Source organism: Silurus aristotelis (assembly GCF_946808225.1).
Source record: "Silurus aristotelis genome assembly, chromosome: 9".
Taxonomy (NCBI): Eukaryota; Metazoa; Chordata; class Actinopteri; order Siluriformes; family Siluridae; genus Silurus; species Silurus aristotelis.
Window position 1 is genome coordinate 12,527,011 of NC_139582.1, and position 19,596 is coordinate 12,546,606.

The 19,596-nt window shown below is 39.4% G+C and overlaps 1 protein-coding gene and 1 long non-coding RNA gene across 4 annotated transcripts in view; one reads left to right on the forward strand and one right to left on the reverse strand.

The window, feature by feature from the left end:
* Window positions 1-16,885, forward strand: part of adamts18 (ADAM metallopeptidase with thrombospondin type 1 motif, 18) — a 55,680-nt gene extending 38,795 nt beyond the window's left edge. For all 3 annotated transcript variants that reach the window (XM_083550829.1, XM_083550828.1, XM_083550830.1), the window contains 7 exons: window positions 2,316-2,436; window positions 4,480-4,606; window positions 8,877-9,081; window positions 9,729-9,923; window positions 10,407-10,652; window positions 12,690-12,855; window positions 16,668-16,885. In XM_083550829.1, the coding sequence (XP_083406955.1) occupies window positions 2,316-2,436; window positions 4,480-4,606; window positions 8,877-9,081; window positions 9,729-9,923; window positions 10,407-10,652; window positions 12,690-12,855; window positions 16,668-16,786 (1,179 nt within the window). In that variant the 3' untranslated portion in view covers window positions 16,787-16,885. The remainder of the gene's footprint in view (window positions 1-2,315; window positions 2,437-4,479; window positions 4,607-8,876; window positions 9,082-9,728; window positions 9,924-10,406; window positions 10,653-12,689; window positions 12,856-16,667) is intronic.
* Window positions 16,886-17,728: 843 nt separating this feature from the next.
* Window positions 17,729-19,251, reverse strand: LOC310731397. Its single transcript, XR_014535187.1, has 2 exons — window positions 18,608-19,251; window positions 17,729-18,427 (listed from the first exon to the last, which is right to left on the reverse strand). It is a non-coding gene; the product is annotated as an uncharacterized lncRNA (long non-coding RNA).
* Window positions 19,252-19,596: the final 345 nt, after the last annotated feature.

The window sequence follows — 19,596 nt, forward strand, 5'->3', positions numbered from 1 at the left end:
TGAGGGCTTGTACACCCCGAAACACACACACACACACACACACACACACACACACACACACACACACACACACACACACACACACACACACTCTTCTATCTTCCCACTGTATAAGACCTGTGTATGTAAAAACCTTGTCGCCGAATTTGATCCCGGTTCAGCTTTAGCGTTAAGTTAAGCCGCTAATCTGACAGTGCCTCCTTGGCCAGACTGAAGAGCCTTATTGTGTGTTTTGTGAGACAAGCTCCAAGATAATCTGACAGCCGCTTCCTGTTAAACGTGAACATACTCCGAGTTCAGAAACATGGGGTAGGTGTATAGACTTAATCTTTAAATTCTCATTCATGTTAGCAGGGATTGTTCTGCTTTGAGAACGCAAGCTGTCCAATCATTTGTAATACAATTATGAAGTTCCTTCAACATTATCCGTTATAAGTGCATTATGAGTGTTCCGCATTGTCTAAGCTACCCACCTACTGTATTTGTATTGTGGGGATTTCAGAAGTGCACTGAATTGTAATGCCCACAGACTTGATTATTAAGCACTATTCACTGAATAACTGAATTACGTCTGTAGTAACTTGGATCGACCATTTTGTATGGGCAGGTTACAGGGGTGGGCGTGTCTTAATGCCATGCACTGGTTGTAGTGTTTGATTGTCAGTATGCCACATGACCATAACAGGTATGTAGACTTAAATGTGTTAGTAGATGAATAAGTTTTAAATTCAGCTTTGTTTTTATTTTCTTGGACACAAGAGCAAAAAATGAGTGCTTCCAGGAGTGAAGAAAAAGCGTGAAACTTTTTTCCACAGTATATGATGCAATTTATAAAAAATTTATTGATATTGTACCTATCTAATGCACTATATAGTGAATGCACTGTGGTTTGGGATGAAACCAGAACTCTGTCTGACCAGATGTTAAAACTGAACAGAAATGATAAAAATTCATTGTTTATTTACAGTTTAAATATAGGTTAAGGGTTAAATTGTTTTGCTACTGAGTGTTACAAAGCACTCCTTCCATAAATATAAAATAAATAATATTTTAGAATGATATCTGCATTACATGTGCCTGTGAATAAGCTGTTTCTATAGAAACACTATTATTTTTAACCATTTTTAACCAGCTGCATTTAAATATATGTCCCTTAATTCGTATAAATGATTATTTGTGACCGTGCTGTCACTGCGTTCCCTTCAGGATGAAGATTGCCAGATTGTACAAGGGGAAAAAAAATCCCCAAACATTAAGAATTTAACAAAGCCCCTGTTCTTTCTTGACTTTTCCACTCCATTTAAGCCAAAACCTCGGGCAGTCTGCCGTGACCCTGGCTCAGGTCTAGTGGACTTCCTCCTCTGTTCTGTCCCAAACCTGAGTCAGTAAGGGGTTTTGGAAGACCACCCACCTGATCCACAGGACAGGGGACAGACAATTAAAACATCACTGTGGCTGAATCTCACTCGTCTGAACCCAGCCGATTCTCGAGTTAAGGAACACCAAGGGATTTTCTAAAAGTGGCACATGGAAATTTGGAAATGAAGCCACTGCTGTGTATGGAAGGGATTTTCACACAAAATGATTGTGTTCTGTTGATGCTATGCTTAACCTCTCTTGGACTTTAAAATCTGATGTTTTTCTTCGCCATATAATACACAAATGTGGTAGCATGTTTAGCTTGGATAAAATCTCCACCATCACCAATCACCTAGTAAACAAAAGCTTACCCAATGAAGGAATGCTTGTCCAGCTTGAGCTGAAAACTCAGTGCGTGAAAAATACACTAATAATGGAAAATTAGCTTGGTAAAAGCTTATTTAATAAGTGAAAGCAATCAAGTAAAATAATAATAATAATAACAATATCTTTGTGATAGCGAAACAAGATAGTAAGTGAAAGCTATGCTAGAAAAACTAAAACCCTATTTTAATAATACAAATATATATGAGTTATATTTTAATGTTAAAACTAACTTGAAAGTCAATTACCAATGAATGAGTAAAATTGAACCTAATTCACCTAAATATCCTAAAGCAAAAATATTTTATTTAATAAAAATTATTAAAGAATTAAAAAGTTGAAGTGTTAGCTAAGACTTAGATAACAAGCAAGTGTGTGAAAGCTATTGTAGCGAATTAAAAACTAACCTAGCAAGTGGTCTGGCTTTGACACTGTATCTTTGAACAACGTTACAATTCGAAATCTCATTAAAGCAGCTCAAAAGAATATTAGGCCATGCCCATTAGGACAGTCTGCTCTTCCATGTACATAGCTAAATCTGTGTGTGTGCGTGTGTGTGTTTTTTCTTAAAGATCCTTGTGCAAGGTAAAAACCCAGGTGTGATGTGGGAATACACACTTCCTCTACAGGAGAAAAAACATACCTACACGTGGAGAGTGATTCGATCAGACTGCTCCGCCTCATGTGCAGGAGGTAAGTGTGTGTGTGTGAGAGAGAGAGAGAGAGAGAGAGAGAGAGAGAGAGAGAGAGAGAGAGAGAGAGAGAGAAAGATGAAAGTTTGCTTGTGTGCATGTACACGAGAGTTGTTGAAGGGGTCAATTATGTGTGTGTGTTGTGTGTGAGAATGGAAAGTGAATGCTGTGTGTGTGTGTGTTTGTGTTTGTGTGTGTGTGTGTGTGTGTGTGTGTGTGTGTGTGTGTGTGTGTGTGTGTGTGTGTGAGTATTTCTTTCAATTGGATCAAAAGCACCTTTGTTAGCAGGGCAATTACAGCCCGTCCCCCTGTCCAACATCACCACCACACATGTTCATTAACTACTACGTGTATATGTATGTGTGTTATATTTACTTGATGAGGTCAGTTAAGACTCTGAGTTAAGTTTCTAAATAAAGGTCCTAGCTTCTGGAAAGTGAAATAAATGTTCAACAAATGGTAACTCTAGTGGAAATGCACCCAGCATTCCAAAGTTTCAGAAAAGGCTCTGTTGAACAGTGGATGTTCGTGGGTTTGGTAGTAGTTTTTGTAGTTGAAGCTTAGTGAGTTTAGTGAAAATGTACACATTTCAAGTTCCTGAATCGGGTTCTTTAGGGGATACATGCTTACTGTTAAAAAGAATGAAACATACTCCTCCTATATGAACATTTAAAAAGTTCCAGTTAAAGTACCAAGATGAAGTTTTGCGTCCCATAATAGGTTATAATAGAAAACTGACCATGGTCCCTCAGCTCAATATGGTGTGAAATCTTCATGCAGAAACATTCTCAAAATGTATAGAGGCAAAGGAACTGAAAATAACTGACACTAAACTACAAATACAATAGTCTTCTCCTTCTTTTTCTTCTTTCGGCTGCTCCTGTTAGGGTTTACCACCCTGTCAGGGTGTGACTGATCCACATTTTCCCCTTGTAGTTACTGTAGGTTTGTACATTTACCTTATTCTTAAAGATTTCACATTCTTCTTCTACAGCTCCTCATATGCCTTTTTCTTTGCTTCAGCCACATCCCTCTTCACCTGCTGCTGCATCTCCTTGCCTCTTTTTCTCATCTCTCTGTCGATTCCTATTCTGTTTCTCCAAATTCTTTCTTTTTATACTTTCCTGCACTTCCTCATTCCACCACCACATCTCTTTGTCTTCCTTTCTAAGTACCTTGCTAGCTGTCTCCCTTATCACTTCTGCAGTAGTTGCCCAATCATCCAGCACCTCTCCACAAAACCGAGCCCCAGTCTGACCTCCTCCCTGAATCTCACACTAAAGCCTTTCTCCTTCAGTTTCCATCATCTTATTCTTTTTTCACTCTCCTCCTCTTCTTTTTCAACTCCAAAGCCATCCTTTGGACCACCATCCTATGCTGTTTAGCTACACTATCCCCTGCCAACACCTAACTGTCTCCAGTCTCTTTCAGGTTGCATCTCCAACATAGAACATAGTCCACCTGTCTGTACCTTCCTAAATTTTTTTACGTCACCCTGTGCTCCTACTCACAGCCTACTTGAGGAGCATAAGCACTGATGACATTTATCATCACTTCAACTCTTCAACTTCAAGCTTTACGTTCATCACACTATCAGAAACTCTCTTCACCTCCACTACACTCTTACTGTACTCTTCCTTCAGAATCACCCCTACACTATTTCACTTTCCACCCACACCATGATAAAACAGTTTAAACCCACCTCCAATGTTCCTGGCCTTATTCCCCTTCCACTTGTTCTCTTAAACACAAAACATGTCTATCTTTCTCTGCTCCATCATATCAGTTACATCTCTCCCTTCACCAGTCATAGTACCATTTAAGTAACATTTAAAGTACCAACTCTAACCTCCACTCTCCTCCACTTCTCTTTTCCTTGCTGTCTCTTTATATGCATTCTCATTCTCCTCCTTTAACCCCAATGGCTGGGTTAAAATACAAATACAATAGTATTTAAGTGATTTGGTGTGTGTGTGTGTGTGTGTGTGTGTGTGTGTGTGTGTGTGTGTGTGTGTGTGTGTGTGTGTGTGTGTGTTTGTTTCAGGTCGTGTGTCTGTGAAGGCCGTGTGTGTGCAGGATGAACAGGTTCAGGTGAACTCCTCACTATGTGATTCCAACAGCAGACCTGCGCTGGCATCTCAGCTCTGTAACACACAGCCGTGTCTGGCCAGGTAACACACATCTGCCTATGTCTGTCTATCCATTCAACAGCCTATCTATTAGTTATGCATATGAACATTACAAGAGTCTTGAACAGGGACTAATGTTGCTCTTTGCTCCTCTCTCCTTTCTTCCATTTCTCTTTCGCTCTTCTATACTAACTTCACTTCTCTTTCCTACTAGCTCTGTTCATGCTTGCTGTTTCTTCCTCTCCTCTTCTTTTCTGCTCTATATTTCTGTCCTTGTATTTCCTCCTTCTTACTTTCTTTCTGTCCTCTTTCTTTTTTCTTCTCCAACCTTTCTTACTCATTACTCATTTCATGCTCTTTCTCTTCATGTTCCCTTCCTCTGGTTTTCAATGCTTGCTTTTACTCTGATTAACCTCTCTCCATCATTCCATCTGTCTTTCTCTTATACTTTCTTGTGTTTAATTCACCTCCAAGGTTTCCAGCTCACCTTCTTTGCTCTCATCATTCTCTCTCCTCACGTCAGGTCTTCTAATCTTGTTCCTAAATTTCTATTCCTTTTCAGCTCCTCTCAATTGGGAAACCCTTCAAGGGACCCTTTTTTTGTCACATTGTCAGAGGAACCTAAGATCTATAGAATTAAACTTTTGAAGAACCTTTTTAAGCATGTATGACTCCTTTTTTCTCCATCTTTCCTTATTTTTCTCCAAAGTAAACAGGATTAGCGTAAGTTCTAGACAAGCCCAGTTTGCTCTGCCAATCCTAAACCAAAATGCCACAGACCACCACTTACCACACACACACAAACACACGTGTTAGCTTTCCTCCAGCGTACAAGAGGATAGAAATAGAAAGTGAAGAATACAGTTCCAGAAACATTAGGAAACCTTTCCCATAATTCCAAAGAATTTATGATTAAAGAACTGAAACACTGCTTTACATTTAAGCAAACATTTTATTAAACTCTGGAGCATTTTCAGAATACAAAATACAAAGAACAGAATAAAAGAGATCAGTGGTGTTATCTGGGAAACATGATGGTGGTAGTGCCTGACATAAATCTGACAGCGTTAAGCTGAAAGCAAAAGTAAAAGCAGCCAGATTCTATACTTTTTTGTATATGTGCAATGATTTTTTTTTGTATCTAAATAAGTCATCTGGTGAAAGTAGAGACCTGAAATTTTATTATCAAAAGGATGAAAATAGAAGTAGAACAACAGTGTACACAATGAAAAAGGTATCACACATGGATTTGAGTTTCTGACATTTCTAATAATTTAAAATATTTGCTAGCATGATCATAATGCAGACCAAATAGCAGAATACTAGAATAAATACATGTACATAGCAGCAGACAGATTACAGTAATAGGACCTAGTAGGGATGTAGGACATAATTCCGATCTCAGACTGCTTTCTGTGTAGACTTGGAATTTTTTTTTATACTTTATACACTATGATTTATACACTATATGACTATTAGGTCAGGTGTATATGGTATGTGCTTTTTGGACATCTCATTATAACCTCCACTCTTTCGGGAAGATTGTCCACTAGATTCTGGAGTGTGGTTGTGGAGATTTGTGTTCATTCAGCCACAAGGGTGTTAGTAAAGTCAGGTACTAATGTAGGTTGAGGAGGTCTATGGAATGCAGTCAGCATTCCAATTCATCCTAAAGGTGTTGCGGTCAGAGCTTTATAGCAGGCCGCTAAAGTTCTTCCACTCCAACTCATTTAAACCATATCTTCATAGAGTGGCTTTATGTATATCGGCACTGTCATCCTAGAACAGGTTTGGGTGTCCTGGTTCTGGGAAAGTTTCGTATTACTGCATCCAAAGACAATTGTGTGTGTCTGCAGCTGTGGTAACAGTGTGAGGAAGAACCAGATATGGCTGGAAAAGTCAGGTGTCCCAATACCTTTTAACATATATATATATATATATAGATAGATAGATAGATAGATCGATCGATCGATCGATCGATCGATAGATAGATCGATCGATCGATCGATCGATCGATCGATCGATAGATAGATAGATAGATAGATAGATAGATAGATAGATAGATAGATAGATAGATAGATAGATAGATAGATAGATACGTCTCACCATTTTGTAACCGTGCTATCAGGTGCACATTATATGTTTTGATATTGCAACAAAAAAAAAATTAAATAGATGATTGTACATCTACACTATAAAGATGAACCCGGATGGCCTGCCGAGGTTTGGTAGCCCTTTAAATGCTCTTAAACCTACAACTGGTTCCAAACCACAAAGCGTTTCCCAGCACGCAGCACTAAAAATTCACCCTTTCTCCTGCCGGGTGACCAGCAGAAGCTTGGATTTCATCTGACCGGTGGAAATTGCTTGGCGAGCATGCCCGAGTGCATTATTTTGGGCTGATGCTGTAGTCGTGCCAGCAGAGAGGAATGGGTACTGAAGAATGTGCACACATGCAGTCCGTGATCCATCAATGTCAACTCAAACATGCTTTCAGTTTAATTGCATGCCTCAAAATATGCAAGTTATTAGAAGGTTCCAGAAATATTACAGTAAGATTACAGTCTAAAGTGGTTTGCTGGGAGAGAGACACATTGTCATTTGTGTGGCAAGAAGAGATTTGGGCAAGGGAAGAAAAAAAATGATGGTGCAATGGCTTCTCTTTCTTTTCACCGATGCAAATTGCAGTTTAGCTGTTCCTCCTTTAAAAAGAAATGAAAGCTCTTTTTAAAGTGAAGTGGTCTGGCCTGATAAAGCTCGACCTGAGTCCTTGCCCCATTTTTTGGTGCACAATTTGGTGGTTTGCTCTAATCTCCCCATATTCAGGGAACTCAGATCTATTTTAAAGTGTTTTTTCATCAATAGCCAATAGACTCGCAGATACCAGATTGTTAAAGTTATCTTAGATTATCTTAGACTGTGTAAACATGTCTGGGTTTTTGTCTAGACCAGTTTAGGGGGCATCAGGACACAAAAATCTTATTAGATAAGGCTTTAGTGGTTCCAATACAGATGTACATATAGAGTCAGATCATGTGATGCCTTAAAAAAATCTACAATAAACCCAATAATAAATAAATAACTACAAAAAGGTTTTTGCCATAAATCATCTGCATAATGTCAAGGAATTTTGAGTTTCAGTAAAATTACTGTGTATTTGCTGAAACCATTAAACATTTATTTTTTAATTACAACTAAAGAAGCTGTAATTGAAGGGAAGTTGTAATATAAAATCTTTGTCCAGGATATCCATATCAACATTATAGCTTTAATATATTATATGATATGGAATGATTATATAATAAAATATATTTAAATAGCACAAGAGTAGAGTGTTCACCTTATAGCCAGATTAATCCCCAGCCATGTTATAGCTATTCATTCAGTTGAAGTCAAAATTGGCATTGCTGTTTGGAACAGCTTGGGTAATGCTGCCTTCAAGCTGCATGCAATGCTACAAGTCGTAACATGCAATTCCCAAACTCCGACCATGAAAATAAACACTCTCTACTTGAAATTCCTATTTAATGATCATCTCCTCAGCATGATCACCTCCTCAGCTCCTAGAACTCAACATATTAACATGGTTGTACTCAGTATGTACACAGTAAATACAGCAGCACTTCTTAAATTGAGAAAAATGATATAAAAGCTAATATGTGTATATATAACATACAGGCATATTCAATTGCTACATTTCTAACACTGACTTTACATTTTACTGCTCTGAGGAAAATGTACAAATACCAAACATGCAGGTGTCTTTTTTTCTTTCGATTAATATAAAACTTAAATAAAACGATATAACTTTGCTCTGATTTCTTGCTTTCTGCTTCACAGTTAAGGCAAATGCACCATTACCCTGTTCTGTGTCGTTAATGAGAGCAGTGCTAATCATTTATGAGGGAGGTTAGCATGTTTCCAATTAGTGAAACAATCAAATTAGTGGAAAACAGGTTTCAAAATGAGTTTATTTTAAACAACAGTTATATACTTGTGACACATTTGTCATTCTAAAGGTTAAAATTAATTGTTATGGTGCAGCAGTAGAGATAAAGGGGTGGAGTTTTCTGCAAATAAGCCAATTATTAAGTTTAACCTTAACAACTGGCAAATGAAGTAGTTGTATATTAGTATTGATTTAATAAGGAACTCTTCTCTGTGGCATTAGCACATTTGAGGGGAATACTAAATACTTTGGAAAATAACAAAAAATGTCTTTTATTCGTATTTAAAATGCCTTGAATGTATCGAAAGTGTGTTTTTGTGTCTCTGATTGGTTTAACCACTGTGTGTGCGTGTGTGTGTGTAGTTGGTCGGCAAGTAAATGGAGTGCATGCAGTGTGTCATGTGGAGAAGGCCAGCAAAGTCGCATTGTCCGCTGTCTCAGGAAGGTGATGTACCAAAGAGAGGAGTTAGCTTCGCCCTTTATGTGCTCTTCACCTGCACCGGCTCAGACACAACCCTGCAACACACACTCTTGTCCTCCAGAATGGGGTACCGGTTCATGGTCATCGGTCAGTACACACACACACACACACACACACACACACACACACACACACACACACACACACACACACACACACACACACAATGTAAATATTATGGGCTGTGGATTGGAAAAATAGAATATTTTACTGCCCTCTGGTGGTGAAAAGACAGAATCACAACATGACAGCAGTTGTGAAGAAGTGCCAATACAGCAATCCCCGTTTATCAAGGTGGTAACATTCCAAAACCGCCCACGATAAACGAAAAACCAGGATAAACTATTGCCACCCCAAAATTTATTATAATTATATATATATATTTTTTTATTTCATTATTTTAATGTAAAACCTATAGGTTGTTTGGTCTATTGTGCTATCCGCGAGAAACTGGGAAACTCAACTAAACAAATTACTTATGTGGCAAATGCAATTCCACGATAAACCGTGGGCGTGAGATTTGAAACTCGGTAAAGCGGGGATTACTGTACTATAAACAACTCCCAAATATATTATAATAGTGATAATAATTATTATCATTATTATAATTAGTAGAAGTAGCAGTAGTAAATTTACATGATATGATAGACATATAGTCATTGTAAATGATTTTTTTTAAATAAATCATATATCATGTAAATTTTTTCACACTATTTTCATTAATATGTTTGTAGTGCACGAAGACGTGTGGACGTGGCGTGAGGACACGGAGTGTGTTCTGCCACAGTGTTAATCACGTCTCTGGTGCATCGGTTCTCCAAGATAGCTTGTGCGAGCTGCAGCTGAAGCCCAAATCTCAGGAGAGCTGTGTGATGAGTCGTTGCCCTAAAAATGAGCGGCTGCAGTGGATCACCACCGCCTGGGGAGAGGTACCAATGTGGAACGACATTTTACATTTTTTATCTGTTTAAAGTTACAATTAAATGTCCTTGAAACAAGTTCCCGAGGTCACTTACATTGTAGCAGCTCTATTTTCTGTCTAAGCTTTTGTCCTGAAGATGACAAAAAACCTAAAGTAACAGCTTGACTGATATGCACCGGAGAATCCTTTTATAAATGTTTATGATAGCTGACCTAAAGGAAGTGCCTGAGCCGCATTACTGATATGTTTATTACACGTCGTGCTAAGGACAGGTTCTGTAACCGTTTAGTTGCTATTTTTTCATTTTCACTTTTGTGAGCTTTTTTCCTTTTATGGCAAAACAAGAACAATTAGCTAAATCCAATTTAATTTTTAAATATAATTGGAGCTCAATTTTGTAACAAATTTACAAAACCTTTACAATTAAATTGCAATGGAAATAATGACATTAAACATTAAAATTATTTCTTTGGTCTCTTTCCCACCTCAGTGCTCTGTAACCTGTGGGGGAGGTGTGAGGATTCGAGAGCTGCGCTGTGCTGAGAGAGACCCGAATGGAGGGTTTACAGAACTCCCTATCAGGAGGTGTAGAAATCTTCAGAAGCCCCACACTGACCTTCAGCAGTCGTGCAATAAAGTGCAGTGCCCTGACCTGCAGCACCACATACCTACGCCTGGCCTGGGCAGAGCGAGCAGTGCCATGGCACTCAGCTGGTACTCATCACCATGGCAACAGGTACAAAACCCCATCCTGTTCTCCATTTATAATTATGTATATGTCCATTTTCATCCGACTGCTTTGTGAATGTTATTGTGCGTTCATGTCTGAATTACAGATATCGCATCCAGTCGTATCCATATCGTATCCAGTTTTAACTGGATACAGTCACTATTAAAGTTGATAAAGGTGTGAAAGTTGACAGGCAACTAGTATACATGATTGCTGAGCAAAAAGTAAACATAGCAAACATAGTAAACACATTAGCATTGATCTGTTGAGTACAAACTAGACAAAGGGGATAGATATACAGTATGTGGCGCCCGAAGGTCAGACATATTTCCAAGGATTTGCATGATTTAGAAAAAAGAAGCCCACCCCGGGGGATAATCTACTGGGGAATCGCCCATTATTGAGAAACAATATTCAAGGCACCCAGGTTTGACTACAGCTGAGTCAGGACATGAGACAGAGTTTAAGTGAAAGCACTTTATTACTAACCAATAAAATAACATACTGTAAAACAAATTAAATAAAAATACCAACACCCAAACCTATTTGAACTCCAGTGTCGCTCTATTGGTCTCTGAATCCACAGCAAGCACACGTGCACTCACAGGACACAACACCCCCCACCTGTTGAACACGGCACATCGAAGGAAACCACCATCAAGCAGGAACTTGTGCCTCACACTAGAACTGGTCACCCATACAGAGGAAGCAAACCACATTTAGTCAAACACCCACATGGATGAAAAACAAAATAACAACAAAAAAAAGAAAGGAATACGCAAGAATACAAAGGGCGCAGAAAAAAATTTAATCACCAGAACAGAATCAAAAAGAAAAAACTAAATCAAGTCCATCCAATACACCTTCTCAGCACTATGGTGACTGTTGAGTGAACGTCTGGATCTTCCAAACCCTTAAAAAAGAAGACATGTGCAGCAGCGGTTGGCCAGGCCACCTCCCAGCTGATTCTCAAAGTGCCGAACACTGAAGCAGACACACTAATAACAGTGTAAAAGATGGGTAGTCCGTTAGCACACTAGCAATCGGCTCCCATGTTGTTCTATGACAAGTTGAACCCATCTATGACAACTCTCGGTGCCTCACTTTTTAATTACAGATAAATAAAAACACAAAGAAAACAAAATTACTTCTTTAAGCATTAAATAATCCATAAACCATGGTTAACTGACTTACTGGTTTAAACAGCTCATGGTACATGGAGAAACTCTAAACAAGTAAGGCGTTTTTTTTATTTTTTCCCCAATAATTGCTGGATACCTCAGTCCCTACTAAAAAATCTTAAATAACTAATGGGTCCTTACCAAGCAAACAATTCCAAGCTGCAGCGGATATCCAGTGACGTCACCAACACACCTTAGCAAGGCTCCTATGGCTTCTTTTATAGGCCAAATAATTATGGCTCCACCCATCCATGAGACAGTCCATGAGCACATATATAAGTCAAGTCAAGTCAAGTTTATTTCTATAGCGCTTTTCACAACAGACATTGTCTCAAAGCAGCTTTACAGAAATCAACAGTCAAGGTGAATGGTGTGCATTTATCCCTGATGAGCAGCCATGGCGACTGTGGCAAGGAAAAACTCCCTTAGATGTTATGAGGATGAAACCTTGAGAGGAACCAGACTCAAAAGGGAAACCCATCCTCATTTGGGTGACATCAAGAGTTTGATCATAAATCTTTCAACAATACAGAACACTGGAGAGAGAGAACTAACATGAGTACTGGAGTATAAGATTATAAGTAAATGTTCTTTCTACAGTCTTTGGTATAAACGTAGGAGCTACTGAGCTCAACATTTGTGATCAAACATTGAAATAAACATTAAACATTGAAAGGAACAGTTTAAAAGTCTAATTATACAGTGCATAAAAATAATTCATTTAATTGATTTTGGAATAAGGCTGTAACAAAATGTGGAAAAATTGAAGTGCTGGGAATACTTTCGGGATGCACTGTAATCTGTGTGTGTGTGTGTGTGTGTGTGTGTGTGTGTGTGTGTGTGTGTGTGTGTGTGTGTGTAGTGTACAGTGTCATGTGGAGGTGGCGTGCAGACTCGCAGTGTTCAGTGTCTCCGACATGGCAGACCCTCATCAGGGTGTTTATCCCACCACAGACCCATCAGCTCCAAAGCTTGTAACACACACTTCTGTCCACCACCACGACTGGCATCAGGTCCTTCTCTTAAAGGTACACACATATGGTCACCAATCACAAACAATTACACCTTTGCACGATCAATCGCTGATTATTCTTGTTCCTGATACAAATTCATGCTCATTACTGATCCATATATCCAATCACAATAGTTCCTGATGACCAATCACCACTTTACCCTAATTCCATCAGGAATCATCATTGTTCTTATGAAATTAATCACTGATCAAGCTTGCTCCCCACACCTAGTCATAAGCTTATTGCAATGATGAATATTGCTTGGAAACAATTATCTAAATTGTTGGAATGGGATTGTTGTGTATCAAAATCAATCAACAACTCACCATGTTTTCCAAGAAACCAATAACTGCCCATTATCATTTCCAAGAAACCAATCATGGATAACTACAGTCCCAATGGGTAGTCATTAATCACATTTGCTCACAACACACCATTTACTAATAACTATTGTACTCGAGCTGCATCGAAACGCTTTGGGAACGCGCCTGAGTGTTCACGCTCTGAAATAATGTGTGTAATCAGTCAAAAATTGGGCGCTGACCATCACCGGGTCGCGTCACGGACAGGAGGTATAAAAAGCACATAGAGAGAAGCCAGCACCAGCTTCTGTTTGCTCACGAAGTGCTCTGTGTGTATGTGTTGTATTAGCTTGTATGTGGTTTGCTTGGGAGCAGAGAATGCTAGTCGGTTCTCGATTGAGCCGACTGCGCTCATTTTGCTCGTATGATCTCTGTACTCGCTACGCTCCCACTAGGGACTCTTTGTTTAAGGTGCTCTAACTTCTTTGTTAAGGGTGCTCTATCGGTTTTCAGATGGACCTCGCAGACAGTTTCGAGACGTGCTTGTCCCTATCTCTGACCTTATCTGCTTGGTCCAGCGCTCGCTCGCAGGCTCGGAAGCCCGCCTTTTGGAAGATTCCCCCTATGACAAGTGCATGCAGCCCTGCCTCTCTGAGGGGGTGTGTGTGTGTGTGTGGGGGGGGGGGGTGGGGGATTCGCCTCCTTCGAATCATTTTAGGGCACTAAAATACCCGGCAGGCTCTAGTCATGGAATGAGAAGTAAACACCTTCCTGAAGAAGGAGGCAATCAAGCAGGTCCCTTCATCAGAATGAGAGTCCGGGTTCTACTAGTTCTACTGGTTTGTCACGGTAGATCCAAAGGATGTGTACTTTCATGTATACATCCTTTCTTCTTACAGGAAGTTTGCTTTCCAGGCCAAAAAATTTACCAGTATTGGTTCCTCCGTTTGGCCTTGCCCTCTTACCCTGCTTCACAAAATGTGTCTATGCGGCTCTGGTCTCCCTTCAGGGCATCTGCATCCTCAACTATATCAGCCATTGGTTGATATTGGCTCGATCAGAGCAGTTAGCGACCCGGCATCGGGATGTTGTTCTCACTTACATGAAGGTTTGGGGTTTTGGCTGAATGCTGGGAAGAATGTGCTTTCTTTATTACAGAGAACCACCTATCTCGGCATCATATGGGATTCTACTACTTTATGTGTGCTGCTTTTCCCTGCCGGCACCCCATCTTACGGCCATCAGAGAAGGACAGCCTCTGACTGTCAAGCAGTTCCAGAAACTGCTAGGACTCATGGCAGCTGCACCCAGTGGTATCCTATTTGGCCTTCTGTACATGAGACCCCTTCAGTGGTGGCTCAGGACCAATGGGTTCTCACAGTAAGGGCAATGCCCTCCGTACGATCAAGGTCACACGGCGATGCCTATGTGCCTTAGATGTTTGGAGAAATCTCGGGATCCTGTCTCAGGGCTCCGTTTTGGGAGTTCCCGGTCGTTGCATAACGATAAAGATGGATGCGTCCCGCACAGGGTGGGGAGCAGTGGCTGCTCTGTTCAAGGTCTATGGGAGAGGCCCCAACTTCTATGGTACACCAATTGCCTAGAGATGCTGGCTGTGCTTCTGGCTCTAAAGCTTTTTCTTCCCAGACCTCGGAGGCCATCACGTGACCTGCTTGGACAAAACCTTGGTGGTCTTGTATATAAACCACCAGGAGGGTCTGTGCTTGCGGCCCCTGTACAGGCTGGCACCCCAGACCCTCCTGTGGGCCCAGGGAAAGGTCCTGGGGAAAGATTTGGCAAGCCCAAGTAGACCCGTTCGCGTCTAGAGAAACGTTGCACTGTCCCCTATGGTTCTCCCTATATTCCCCAGCCCTGCTGGGGCTGGATGGCATGGCTGAGGCCATGCCTGTACACCTTCCACACGTCGCGCTGCTTCCAGGAATTCTGGAGAGAGTTTGCCGGGATGGCGTCCATCTCTTCCTGGTAGCTCCATTGAGCCGAGCAACCATGGTTCGCGGACCTGGTAGCTCTCCTCGAGCACCCTCAGTGGGAGATTTCTCTGAGGATAGATCTCCTTTCCAAGTTCGGGGGTGCCATATTAGCACCCCCACCCGGAGTTGTGGAGCCTGTGGCAGTGGGCCACTGCCACAGGCCCTGAGGGGGCACAGCTCCAAGGTACTGGCCTCTCCCACAAGGTGGTAGAGACCATTCTCCACTTAAGAGCTTCCTCCACAAGGACATTGTATGTAAGCTCGAGTTCCTAAAAGGGAACGTCTCTAGGTTACGTCTGTAACCTTAGTTCCCTGAGGGAATGAGATGCTGCGTCTCTAAGCCAAACTGCCGGCGTCCCTGCAGCGCTTCCTTCTTCTTCACAGAAGCTTTACAGTCAGCATCAAATCTTTGACTGATTACACACATTATTTCAGAGCGTGAACACTCAGGCACGTTCCCAAAGCGTTTTGACGCACTGTCTCGTTCCCTCAGGGTTACAAACGTACCCTTGAGATGTTCCTGAATTCCAATTACTTAATACCATTGATACTAATTACACAAATACTAATCACTGATCATTATGTTATCACATGTTCTATAAAAACCAATCAGCGCTCACTATTGCCCCGAATAGTGAATAATCACCGATGCTTCCAATGAACAATCACTAATAGGGTTTCTTAAATGCCTGCCAGGAGTTCATTAACAAATATATAAATATGAATTTTTTAACTATTACAAAATGTGTATACCTATGAATATGCATTATTTGCAAATGGGAAATTACTGCTGTTATTAACAGTGCTGGCTAACTGCTAATGAAAAGCACATATTTATCATGTTACAAATGCATAAGTTGGATTTTGGGACAGAAGCAATATCATGTTTTTTATTAATAATAATAAGTAGAATAAAAACATATTACTACAGCAACATCAGTAATACACTATAGTAATATTGTATTGGCACACCTGACATTTCGAGCCATATGTCCCAAACTGTTACCACCAGCTTGGAGGCACACAATTGTATAGTATGTCTTTGGATACGGTAGCATTACATTTTCCTTAGTGGACCCAAACCTGTTCCAGCATTCCAATGTGTACAAAACCTGTTTCATGAAGATATGGTTTACATCAGTTGGAGTGAAAAGTTTAAAGTGGGCTGCAAGAGAGCCCTGACCTTAATCCCACTGAACTCCTCTGGGATGAATTGACTGCATCCCAGGCCTTCCTACATTAGTGCCTGAGCACAAATCTCCACAAGCACATTCCATAATCTAGTAGAACATCTTCACAGATTGGTGGAGGTTATTATAACAGCAAATGGTGACTAAATGTGAAATGGGGTGTTTAAAAAGCAAATATGTCCTGTGTCCATAAACCTTTGTCTAGTTTATTAATATATGCATCCCCTCTATTAATTATCTTTATACAGAAATATGGAGGGAAGAAATGAGAATTTCATGGGTAGTGGGATCTTTATAAAAGGTGTTTGGATGAAATTAGCTTTCTGTTTTCCTGTCTTTCCCAGGAGAGCAGTCGTGTGTTGATTACTTTACCTGGTGTCGCCTGGCTCCCCAACACGGCGTGTGCAACCACAGGTTCTACAGCGAGCAGTGCTGCAGGTCATGTTCAGTCAAAAAGCTGTAGAACCCAATAACTTTCTCAACTTTCTGACTCAAACAACCCAACGGATACCCTCGGGACCCAGACTTGGAAGATTTGGAAAATGAAATGTAAAAAAAGAAATGGACAAAAGAAAGCAAAAGGCATGGAGGCCTGGTTCTTCCTGAAGTACTTGATGGGCAAAAACACTTTGGAGAAAAAAAAACACCAACTGTGTGTGTGCTAAAACTTTGGTGAAGTTTTAAAGGGACCAAAATTGGGTTTGTAACTGGACAGGCAGCGCAGGACGTTATTTCTGTATATGGACAATCCTGTTTTCTTAATTATTATTATTGTGATCATCAGAATCTAAGCAAATGTTTTGTTCAGTTTTATATTTTTTTGGATAATTGACACATTCTGAGATACTGACTTTATTTCACGCTTTAGTTCGTCCTGATCTGTACCTTTTAATTGTACAATTGATTTAATTGTGTTTCTAATAAAAATATACAATTGTACTAAATAATAAGGAAAGAAAAAGAGGACAGTGGTTAGATAAACTAGCAAACTAGCCTTTTTTTCTCTTATTGTATAGCATGGCATATAATAATGGTTTTAATATTATAGTTTGGCTACATTAGCTAATCTGAATAAATGCTAACATTTGTAATGATTTTTTATTTGTAATGATTGTACATTTTTTTTAGATGGAACTTTAATGTAATCTATTTTGCTAGCTAACATTCAGACACAGCTAGACAGGTAATAAGATTGATAATGAAATCCACAACAGAAAATGTTAGCCAAGGTAATGAGGTACCTAAAATAGTATCCACCAACATTTCACATGAATCTGTGAAAGTTAGCTAGCAAGCCAGTTAGCGTTAGGTTTAATGTGACACTGTGTACGTATAAAGGCCATGTTCAGTAGCCCTGCTAAATCCAGGTAATCCTTTTTTTTTTTTTTTTTTTTTTATATAAAAAAAAAAGTTCAGAAAAAAAATCCTGAAAATGTTAGGTATGGTATTGTGCCCCTCACGCCATACCCACACAAACAAAAAGAGAGTAACTGACTTTATACATTATTAAAGTGGGATAAAGTCAGTATCAGCTTAGAATTGGCTTCCAGAATCTCAACTATGATAAGCAAAAATAATGCCATAGTGAGTCTAATCCTATGTTCACACTAGCTATCCAACAAATTCCTTATGCCTCTTGTAGCTACTGCTACTGTTGCTATTCATAGGTGTGGACTTTCCTTTCTTTCAGTTGTGATGAAAAAGTAGTAGCTATAGTATATTACTTTTAAAGCTGACTAATTAATTGTGAAAAGTTAGTTGATTTACATTACATTTCATTACATCAACCTCCACAGAGACAATAACGATCCCTGCTACTTCATTCCAAATGCTTATTTAATGAAAAATAATATACAACATGATAAGATGAAACCTTGATTATACTTTTTCATTCATTTTGGCTTGTCAAACAGCAAATAAAAACCAATTACGCATTGGAACTAATGATGTGAGCCCCCTGCACATTGAATAAATGTAGGACAACATATAGACCCTGGTCTGAGCAGTCATTTGAAGGAAATATCGAGATTTGTCGCTTTACAGCATCATACAGAATTGAAATGGAATTTAATCTCAGTGCAAAAACAAAGAGAACGAATAACAGCTTGGTTTTTCGCTAGTGTGAACACAGGGCACAGGGTTACAGCTTTATGATCAGTTCATTTCTATGTATTGTAGTTTGATGGTCACTTTTTAAAATTATTTCATATTTTGTGTGAATGTGCACATGTACCTAAACTAATGAAAACGTAGCAGTGGCTTCAGTTAGCCCTGTTGGAATGACAGCAGTTCCAGTGTATAATTTCCTAAAGTGACAAAAGCAAAGGTTTTTAAAAGGATTTAATGGAAAAATACAGAAATAGTTATAACTGTTCATTGTTTTTTAACTATAAATTATTTAGTAATATGATTCACAAAGATAAATATGATCCAAAATCAAAAATTGTAATAATATAGATGCCAATCAAATGGTTTTTTAGGATTTGTTTTTTGGAAGTTGCTCTTATCACCTGTTGTACATGCCTTTGTAACACCATCAAGATCTTTAGACCATTTTAAACCACTCCAAAATGTTGGTGTTTTGGTGCTGTTTTTCATTAAAACGTACTGTACTGTTTTTTCTATATACATGTACATTAATTTGTATATATTTACACTGCTATTGATCAGTGGTGCAATCTCAACTCAGTCAACATACAGTGCACAGTCATTAAATGATGTCCTGTAAATTATTTCTCCAATATTCACATTCCATTGCATTGCAATCAAGAAAAAATATTTTTCACCTTGCAAACAAGAGGCCAAACACTCCCATATGTTTAAATAGACACCTTTAAATTCCCTTTGAGATAACAGGATGCAGGTGTCTGTGTGATTTAAAAAGTGAATTATGTGTTCTGCCTCTAGTGGAGGGCAAGAGCACGGCAAGGGGCGTTGTCAAGTTCAGCATTGTGCTTTCTAATAACTAAAAATGTTTGACAAAAAATTTTTTGACACAAGTACTTGAAATGAAACAGATTTTTTTTGTAACCTCTGGGTAGAGGCAGCCAGGTCATTCATTTAAAATCCCCTGTTAGTCCTTCAGCATTAGGAAGAGTGTATGAGTGTCAGAGTAAAGCATCTTGACTTTGTTACGATGCTGCACTCGGTCATAAAACCGGAGGAGACGTTTTTCATTCCTCACTGGCGTTATATTACAGAGAGTATACTGGCATGACTGTGGTGACATTTATAACTGAATATAACTCTATCTTCCTCTCATTCCTTCCACAC